Here is a 9,979-nt window from a genome sequence, read left to right as displayed (position 1 = left end):
TTGCTGGCCTTTGGAAGTTTACATTGCTAGCATTGCTTCTGGCCTCCTTCCCCCACCAGTCTGTCCTCCAGAAACCTGCCACTCCCTTTGCATGTTTCAGAAGCCTGGAGGGAGAAGGAAGCTGTGAAATCACAGGCAAAGTTGTACTCGGCTCTGTGTCACCTTTGTCGGAGCAGCCTTTGCTGCCCCCTCCCACCTCCCACTCCCACTGGTTTGCCTGGAGCATGGGAGTGACAGGGGTAAAGAATCAACATAGCACATCTCACTCCTCTACCATCCAGAAGGGCAAAGCTAGAAGCCTAAGGCCTAGAGAAACCCTTGGGAGTACCCTACTGGCCTAGTGACAGTGACAGGATGACAGAAGTTACAGCCCTAATGAGTGGGTTTCACGTCTCATCAGCCCTGCCAGCCCTGACATCAGCCTACTTCCCAAGGGTGTTCAGACACACTTCTGCCCATCTCCCCCCTCCCCAGATATCCCTCCCTACCACCACAAAACTTGCACATTACTGTCCCCTCTCCTCCTTCCTTGTTCTTCTCACTGCCTCCTGTCCCTGTCCCATCCGGGTTTTGAAACCCAGTAGGTAGCTTGACTAGGGAAGAGGCCAGCCAGGTACTTGGATGAAAGTTTAAGGAGGCACTCACTCTCAGGGTTGTATAAGTTACAGAATGTGAGACTAGATTAAAGTTTCCTTCTGGGACTGGGAAATGCTAGGTCCAATGTGGTTAGTTCCTCTTAAGGTTCCCAGCCCATAAGGCCCAAGGACACACCTAGATATTCTCTATCTTTCTCTTAGCTGCATCTCCAAACCTCTCTCCCCTACTCCTTGTTTCCCCCACCCCTCTGCCCTTGCCTTCCTAGCCACCAGCCACCAAGGATCTTACCCATCTACCAGCTGAGCCCTGCTCTTACCTTCCATGGCTCACCATGAGCACAAGAGATAGTCCCAGGCCCTATTCCAGGGCTTTGGGCCCATTGATCCTTTTCAGCCTCACAATCATACCAAGTTTTTACCTCTGAGCTTCACATCTGCCTTTCCCTCTGTTGTTCTGGTCTTGGAATACTAGCTGGAATTTCATTCTTCTCCCAAAGAGAAGAATGCTCCCTTCTTAGCCTATGACTTCATCTCCCCTTCCCCCTCCAGTCCTCAGCTCCTACCAAGTGTGCTGGACCTACTGCCAGCAACAGCAGCCCTCCACCTCGAACCCCAGAACAGTACTGGACAAAGCATAGACACTCAGCTGGTATTTGTTGCATGGATAAATGACTTTATTTATTAACACATGGATAGATTGTCATGTAGATGGCTTTGGTGGCTGGGTTGGGATTCAGGGAGATAGTATATAAGCTGCAGCCAGGACCTGCCCCTGGCAGCATGTGGCTGGAGGGAGAAGGCCATGTCACCTGCAGCAGCCAGGGGCTATTTGAGTGGCCTGGCAGTGAAGTGGCAGAGGCCTGAGGAGGAGGTAATGCTGAGAGGCAGCTCAGCCTGCCTTGGATTATTGCTTGAGTCTCTCTGGCAGTGCCAACTGCCTATCCCAGGAGCTCGGTCTCATCCATCACAGTGTGAGCTCAGGGTGGGGCCGCTGCCACTGCCAGTGGGGGAAGACAAGAAATGGTTCCCAGGTGGCTTTGGGTCTTGGAGAGCAGCAGCAGCCCCAAGCTTGGACCCTGTGTGGCTCCTATTCTTCTGCTTTCCCCCCACCCAGGGCAGCTGAACAGTACCTCCCCACTGCGGATCCCAACAAGAACCCTTGAGGGTGGGCAGCTGAAGAGGGGGGGGGAGCACAGGACCCCCCCCCAGGCAGAGAGCCTCAGATGGTTTGGTATCTGCTGACATGGAAGCCCTTGGGAAGATGGCGCCCGTGTGGCCAGCTGGGCAGGTGAGCAGGTCAGGCCCGGAAGGAGGCTTTGACCACCCGGCCCTTCAGTGGCTGTGGTGGCCGGAAGTTGTTCACCATGTGGATCCTCTCATCATCCTCTGAGGTAAAAAGCAAGCTCCGGAACTTCTCCATCTTGAGAAGACAGAAAAGATGCTCAGGGAAGACACTGCACTGGATCTCTAGGAAGCCAGATTTATCATCTGGTAAACCCCTGTCCAGCCAGTTCTACCCTTCTTTCTATCTGTCCCTGGGCCTCATTACTCCCACTTTTTCTCTTCTTGAGACCCAGATTTTAGTCAATTACTCCTTCCCTAAAGGGTCTGTGAACCTGGAGCTGCTTCACCTGGTTCTAGTTCTAGCCCTGTGTAGTGTAGTTAAAGTATTTAGGGAAAGGAAGCATTCTGAGGGCAATATGGCAGGGGTTGATCCCAGGATCCAGGCTGTTCCCTTCCCTCCTGTGTCTGGGCCCTCATTGCCCACATGACTAAAACCCAAGCTGACTCTAACCAAGGATTCAAATGTAGCCAAAGACTGGGAATGTGGCTTAGTGGTAGAGTACTTGCCTAGCATACATGAAGCCCTGGGTTCGATTCCTCAGTGCCACATAAATAGAGAAAGGCCAGAAGTAGCACTATGGCTCAAGTGATAGAATGCTAGCCTGGAGCAAAAGAAGCTCATGGACAGTGCCCAGGCTTTGAGGTCAAGCCTTAGGACTGGGGGAAAAAAAATGTAGCCAGAAGTGATGGTACATGCCTGTAACTCTAGCTATGCAAGAATCTGAAATAGGAAGATCTCAGTCTGAGGCCTGCCTGGATAAAAGTCAGAGATCCTAGCCAAAAAGCAAATGAAAAACAAAAGGTCTGGGCCATAGCTCAAGTGATAAGAGCATCTGATTAGCAGAAGGCCCTGAGTTTAAGCTCTAATATGGCAGGGGGGTGCTAAAGATGGGAGCCTTGATGGGGGGCCCAGACTGTGGGTTGCTAACTCACTGGACCCTAGACTCACCTGCTTCTCAGAGATGCTGATGGGCTCTCGGAGCACAATCCAGGTGACACTCTCACTGAGAGGGGGTGTGGTCAGGGAGCCTGGGTAGGTCCAATACTGCCGGCTGACAGGCAGGAGACTCTTGGGGTTGAAGCAGCTGAACTGCGCTTTGGTGCCCTGGACAGGATGTGGACACAAATATCAGCACAGACTTCCTGCTAGGACCAGTCGAGCACCCATGACCACCAGTGGGATTTAAGTTTCTTCTTGGTTCACTGATGCAAATTTATAGGCAAATGACATGACCCCAGGTGCCATACCTTCCTAGCTTAGGCTGAGCCCTCTGCAACTGTGTGTTAATATGTAAAGCTGTGGTGCAGAGGGTACTCTGGTCACCGTGTGTGTTCTCTTCTCTTTGGCTGCCTTTCTCACTGCTTGGTGGACCAACATATGTAGTGAATCCTATCCATGCTCTGCCCTGTTGCATGGTGGGTACCTGAGGGACAGTGGATGGCCCTGAGGGGCTGATGTTCACCGTGGGTCTCAACTTAGGGTTATTACCAACTCGGAGAAGTGAATGGGCTCATTCTGTGAGCTATCCTCTTCCTCCTTTCCCACTGAGCTGCTCTGCATTGGAGATCGGGGAGGTGGGGAGATGCAGGGACCCTTGGACTTACCTTAAACCGAACCATGTAGAGTGCATCTGTTAGACGGTTCATGCTGGGGTGCTCATCCCCTGTCTGTCAGGGAGAAGCTAGTGTGAGCCCAGCACCCTGAATCTTGAACAAGGGCTTTTCCAGACCTCCCTTGTCCTTCTGGGCCCCAGGGATACCCACCACTCACCTCTAGGAAGACCCCGACCACAGCCAGGCCATCGGGGGCCGAGGCCGCCTCACCAAAGGTGCTGTATTTCTTGGCATTCCAGTGAACCAGATGTAGCTGGGAGGTCAAGAATGGGGCAGGCCTGGACTCAAGATCCTGGGGGGGGGACCTAGGGGAGCCCCCCTTGATAGCCACAGGTAGCATGTCCTGATCTGGGTCCGACTCTGTTTTAGAGCCTCTAGGAACCCACAGAGGAATCTGGCTCTGGCTCTGCTCCGCAGTAAACTAGCTGTGACACTGATGGCTCTCCAGTAGGAGAAGGGGCGAGGGGAAAACTGCAGCTAAGTCCCAAGAGTAAGCAGATGCTTGGGGAAAGGCATTCCAGGCAAAGGGAACAGCATAGGCGAAACCTTGAAGGCATGAAGAAGCCAGGTGTGGGCAAAGGATGTGTCACGTGCTGCTCAGTAAAGCAAGAGGGAAGAGGAACAGGAGGCCAGGCAAGGCCAGGCCTTGACTGCAGACTCAGCTCCTGAAGGGTTGCCAAGCAGGGTATGTGAGAGGGAATGGAATAGGCCCTTCCAGAAAGTCCTGGATGCACAATCCAGGACAGAGTGAAGGCCCCCTGGCCGTCTCATGCTCTTCCAAGCCCCTCCCTGGATGACCTGGAGCCTCTGCCCACAGGTCTGCGCTCCTTCCCCAGGCAGCAGAGGGATGCGGGGAGGGTTCCTTACCTCGCTTGGAAATGACTTGCCATCCACCGTGTGCTCCGAGCCCACATCGCGTCTCTTGCCCCAGTGGAAATGAAACTGCTTGAGCCGGTAGGGCCCCTTCAGGGGGCCCCCAGACACTGCTGTGGGCAAAAGGGATGTGTGGAAGGATGCATAGCCTGTCAGATGGCAGTGCCAGGACCTGGGCAGCAGCCCAGGAAGGAACTACATTTTTCACGTGGAAAATTCAGTGGGTTGACAGAGCATGGGCCAGTCCCACCAGCTGCCACAGTCCACCGTCTGGGACAGTGTAGAAAGTCTCCCAGCCTGCAGGTGGCAGAGGCTTCTGGGACTGATGAAGTGCAGCTCTCCATTGGGCCATCCTCCTCCTCTTGCCCAATTCCCTGCAGAAGCCCTGGTACCAATAACAACAGGCCGCCTCCCACAGCTGGAACCCTGAGCAGGCTGAGGGCGGAAGGATGACTTTGTATAGTCCACCCAGCAGTCCACAAGAGACAGAATCTATTATTAATCCCTATTTTATAAAGGAAGAAACAGGCACTGAGAGGGAAAAGCATTTGCTCTTAGCCACACAGCAAGGCACTGAGCTACATTATGAACTGGTATCTCCTATAGACAGAGACTTAGCTCCTAATCTTCAGACCACCCTGTCTCCCTAAAACTTGAATGTCCCAGAGCAGGTGAGCTCTTGAGAGTCCCTATCTTTTCTGCCAGCCAGGCCCAAGTGAATTTGGGGCCAACTCTTGCACAAATAGCTTCTTTGGAGGGTCCCATTTGTGTTAGCTTTGTGAGTTTCTCACCTCGATAGCCTGGTGAGCTGGGGCCACACACAAGGCTTCTGGGGACTGATAGAATTTCCAGCTGAAAGAGATCTTGCACTGGAGTGGCCCAGTCAGGGCTGAATGTGAGCCTTTGGATCAGGTGACGGCCCCAGGTCAGAGCTCCACTGGGCCCTCCATAGAAACTGACCAAGGCAGAGCCTTGCACCCTACAGGCCTCAAGGAGGAAGAGGACAACACAGTGTGGAGATCACTTTTTGTTGTCTTTCCCTGCTTCAGGGCCTGTCTGGGCCACAAAGAGGGCCCTGTCTGGGCCTATGACTGTAGGTAGGACCCTAGTCAGGCTGCCCCACCCTGGAGAAGGGAATATCCTGATCCACTTCTCTGAGTTTGTCTCTTCTAGGAACCCACACGGTGTTGGTGTTTCAGAGGGGAAATACCCTCTGACCCCTTAGGCTTGTCTCCTCCTTCCCTCTGACCACAGAGTGCCCTGCTAGTCCTTGTGGGGTTATGTTGTTTAATTTGGGAGGAATCAAACCCAGGTCCTCATATAAGTTAGGCAACTGCTTGAACTATGTCTTCAGCCCTTTGGTCTGACGGGGCCTCACTAACTTTACCTTAAACTGGTGGTCCTCCTTCTTCAGGCTCCCAAGTAGCTGGGATTACAAGTATGCACAACCATTCACTGTGAATTCACTGTGTTTGGTGATCTGCAGATCATCTGACTTCCAGAGCAACTAGGCAGGACCACATTCATTTTCCTCTTTCTACTGGCTCCCAGACTGATCGAGTCACAGACTTCCTTCTGGCTTTTTGGGAGTTAATTGGAAATAGGAGTTTCACAAATTTTCAGGCCGGAGCTAGCTCTGAACTGAGCTCCTCAGATCTCAGCTTCCTGTGTAGCTAGGTTTAGAGGCATGAACCACCAGCATCTAGTACAGGAAATGTTTTTATGTCTTTTGAGAGGACTGCTAGATGCCCTCCCTTATGCAGAAAGAATGATAGTTGTTCTTTCCCTTTTATCCTAGCCTACCAGGCATCTAAGCAACTAAGACCACTCTCCTTACTATTTCACAGTTAGGTACTCCTGAGTATTTTTTATTGTGTATGTAGAGGGGGCAGTGGAGAGCAAAGAACCGGACACTTCCTTACATAAGAAACACTAGCACTTTCTCTTCTCACCCCATTCCACACCCCCACAGCCTGCTGTATGGGCAAAAAATTCCTTCACTAAAAAGCACTCCCAAGGCTTCTGCTTAAGAATTTATCATGAGAGGCTGGGAAGGTGGCTCAGTGGTAGAGTGTTTGCCTAGCATGCATGAAGCCCTGGGTTCGATTCCTCAGTACCACATTAACAGAAAAAGCCAGAAGTGACACTATGGCTCAAGTGGTAGAGCGCTAGCCTTGAACGAGAAGAAGCTCAAGGACAGTGTTTAGGCCTTGAGTTCAAGCCCCAGGACTGGCAAAAAAAAAAAATTTATCATGAGAGTTCTTTAACTCCAGTTCTAAAGAGGCTTTGGAAGGAGATTGCATGAGTTCCCATGGACCCTCTGTGGCCCAAGATAGTAGAGACCTAGCGGTCAAGATGAGGGAGATATTTGAGCTAGTCCACGGCCTTCCCTAGCTCACAGAACCTCCATTAGCCCATCTGAGAGGTGAGTTTTGTTTTTTTTTTGGTTCCGGTAGTGGGGCCTGAACTCTGGGCCTGGGCGCTGTCCCTCAGCTCTTCAGCTCAAGGCTAGCGCTCTACCACTTGAGCCACAGCGCCACTTCTGGCTTTTTTTCTTTTTTGCTTATGTGGTGCTGAGGAATCGAACCCAGGGCCTCATGCATGAAAGGCAAGAGCTCTACCACTGAGCCACCTTCCTAGCCCGAGAGGTGGGTTTTTGAGAAGACCAAATACACCATGTGAGAGTCTGACACAGAAGTCTCAGCCCTCTTTTCTCCTTGTAGAACCAGAACAGACCCCAAGAGCAAGAGAAATTTTCCTATGCCACCAGCCAGCCACACTGGGCAGGGAGGAAAAACAAAGGCCATTTGAAGGGCAGGAAGGGAATTAGCATATCTGAAGGATCTGCCTTTGGTAACACTTCATTTTTTATTGTCTCTCTCTGACTGTAGAAAGTCAACCTTATTCCTTTCATATTATATACAAGGAGACTCAAGGTTAAGCCTCAGGCTTGGTAGCTGGTGAGAAGTGGAGCAAATCTGAGTTCCTAAGCCCACCCAATATAGGGTAAGGACCCTGGGTGATGGGGAGCAGGGCCAGGCTTTGGCAGCAGTCACTTACCCGTTCTGTCGTCACAGTCATTGAAGTCTACCTGGACAGAATGGCCATTGTTGGAAATGCTGAGGGACGTGCAGGCCTCGTAGGAAAGTTCCAGTGGCTGCAGGTTGGGCGAGTACACAGCCTGGCTAGATATGATATTGATGGGGGATTGGCGGTCTCCCTGGGCAATGGGGTACAGTTTGTGCCAATGTGAGGGGCCTGCAAGTAGAGAGGAGACAAGGACTCAGACTATCCCCTTGGGCATGGTTACATGCCCAAGGAGTCACACTGAGTTCTAATCCCAGCAATACTGGGATGTGGAAAATGCTGAGTGTGGGAAATGACTTCAGTAAAACTAATCTCCTAGTGCTGATAGGAAGCCCAGAGAGGAATTGCATGGAAGGGCATGTAACACAACTATAGCCTCAAAGGCTGTTCTGGATAATGAGTTCTCTCTTCCCCCAGACCCTCCCACCCACCCCCCTTCCCAGCACACATTCAGGGAAGCCTATGGGCATCTAAAATCTCTTATATGACCCTGACAGGAATTTAACCTCTTTCTGTACCTTGAGCAACTTAGGAAAAACTAGAGATCTGTGATAACAACAAAAATTCCTATCAACCTAGCTTTGGCTCTATAACACATACTTATTTGCCCCTCATAGACATCTTGTAAAATGGAAAGTAGTTTGATACCCATGTCACAGATAAGGGAACTGAAGCTACTCACAAATACGTACACATGCATACACATGCACTGGTATAAACACAAAGCAAAAGCCAAGCATCAATGGCTCACGTCTATAATCCTAGGTACTCAGGAGGCGAGATTTTAGAGTTTAGAACACAGCTCAGGCAGGAAATTCCATGGTACTCTCATCTCCAATTAATTAGTAAAAAATCAGGAAATAGAACTGTGGCTCAGATAGTAGAGTGCTAGCCTTGAGTGAGGAAAGCTAAGAGCAAAGCACCTAGGTCCTGAGTTCAAGCCCCAATACTGAACATGTTCATATGTACACTGACCTGCACTCACCAAGTCCTAAATATGCATGTGTCTACACACACACAGCCCTGCTAACTATATCTGACCCACACATACACATTCTCTCACATAAACATCTCCTATTGGAAACCCAAGTTTGCACGAAGGGATCACGGCAGAACACATGCCCATGCATACACCCCCATACACACACACACCTGCACACACACCCACGGGCGCCCACCACCTGCCTCCCAGAGGCTCCATCTGCAGTGTAAAGGCTCAGCATCTCCCTGGGGAACATCCTGAGAAGCAGCCTATTTTTAGAGCTACTGCCGGCTGGTGCTTCTCCCCCTTTTTGGCTTCTTAAGTTTTCCCGAGAAAACAGCAGCAGGTGCCGACAGAGACAGAGCCATGTCCCCAATGGATGACTCAGAATCGTGGCCCAGCCCCTTTGGGTTATTTTTGAAGTCCTGTGAGCTCTGCCTCATGCTGGCACCTCTGTCCTCTGTCTTTCCCTCCCGTATTGCCCCTAGACTGGACCGGCCCAGGGCTGACTGGATGAGACACAGCTGCTTGAGGGTAATAGGGCCATAGGGCATACCCTTCAGGATGCTGGAGGCTCAAAGCTGGTGGACAGGACCAACAGGAATGGCTAGAAGCTGAGGGCAGCCTCCGCCGGGGTGGGGAGGAGAAAGCATCCAAAAGCTACCTTCAGTCCTGCCAGGGAAAGAATGATATTCCCTGGGCTCTGTCAGTCTGGCCCTTCTTTTCTCCCTCTCCATCTCTGCTGGCCTTTATCTGACTGTCAGTCCAGCTCCCACATGGCCAGATCTAGGGATTCCCTTACAAAATATGCTTATTTGTCTTTGGGGTTCCAGAGGGAGCCATGCACTCGCGCAGTACTTCCCAACTACCTCTGGCCCACTGTAACTTCCTGGGCCCCAGACTGTAGCCCAGGACTCCCACCCACTCTCATAAAGTGACAATCTCTCCAGAAGTGGGGCAGGAAGTACCTGGTACCTAAGTACTTGCTCCTCTCCCCACCCTCTCCTGCCTCGTCTGAATCTCGGGTGTTCAACGTCCATCACAGAGAAATAGAAAAGCCCTTCTCCTATCCCCATCCCTGCTGGGCTTAAGAAATAACCTGAAAGGGAACTGACCTGCCCCAGACGCACACTCAAACCGGCTAGCACACTTTCTGTCTCTTCTTCCTTTCACTGCATGCTAAGGAAACTGAGGCAGGATGGAAGATCTATCTTCCCCATCAGATCAAGGAGCTGCTGCTCCTACACAGTACGTGCTCCAACATCCCGCTTGAGTGTATAGTCGCCTAGACAGGCGTGCGTCCCCAAGTGCCCCTTTGCTCACGTACCAGCCGGGCACCGCAGCTCGGACACTTGGGCAGGGAAACTCTCTCCTGGGGACACTGCGCCCTTGCCCACGCGGAGCTCAGCTCCCAGGAGGTTCCCGCCCGCCCGCCGCGCGCGCGATCCCGGCACAGACCCCCGGCGCACCGCGCTCCGCCGCG

The 9,979-nt window shown here is 51.8% G+C and overlaps 1 protein-coding gene across 1 annotated transcript in view; it reads right to left on the bottom strand.

Moving 5' to 3' along the window:
* Positions 1-1,335: 1,335 nt before the first annotated feature.
* The window catches only part of Ca7 (carbonic anhydrase VII), a 9,136-nt gene continuing 492 nt past the window's right edge, over positions 1,336-9,979 (bottom strand). The window contains exons 2-7 of the mRNA XM_013012945.1: positions 7,488-7,685; positions 4,422-4,540; positions 3,712-3,807; positions 3,546-3,608; positions 2,890-3,045; positions 1,336-2,016 (exon numbers count right to left, since the gene is read on the bottom strand). Of these exons, the coding sequence (XP_012868399.1) occupies positions 1,894-2,016; positions 2,890-3,045; positions 3,546-3,608; positions 3,712-3,807; positions 4,422-4,540; positions 7,488-7,685 (755 nt within the window). The 3' untranslated portion in view covers positions 1,336-1,893. The remainder of the gene's footprint in view (positions 2,017-2,889; positions 3,046-3,545; positions 3,609-3,711; positions 3,808-4,421; positions 4,541-7,487; positions 7,686-9,979) is intronic.

This window comes from Dipodomys ordii, unplaced genomic scaffold, assembly GCF_000151885.1.
Source record: "Dipodomys ordii isolate 6190 unplaced genomic scaffold, Dord_2.0 Scaffold18, whole genome shotgun sequence".
Taxonomy (NCBI): Eukaryota; Metazoa; Chordata; class Mammalia; order Rodentia; family Heteromyidae; genus Dipodomys; species Dipodomys ordii.
Note: the sequence above shows the minus strand (reverse complement) of the source record. Positions and strands in the feature narration are given on the sequence as shown.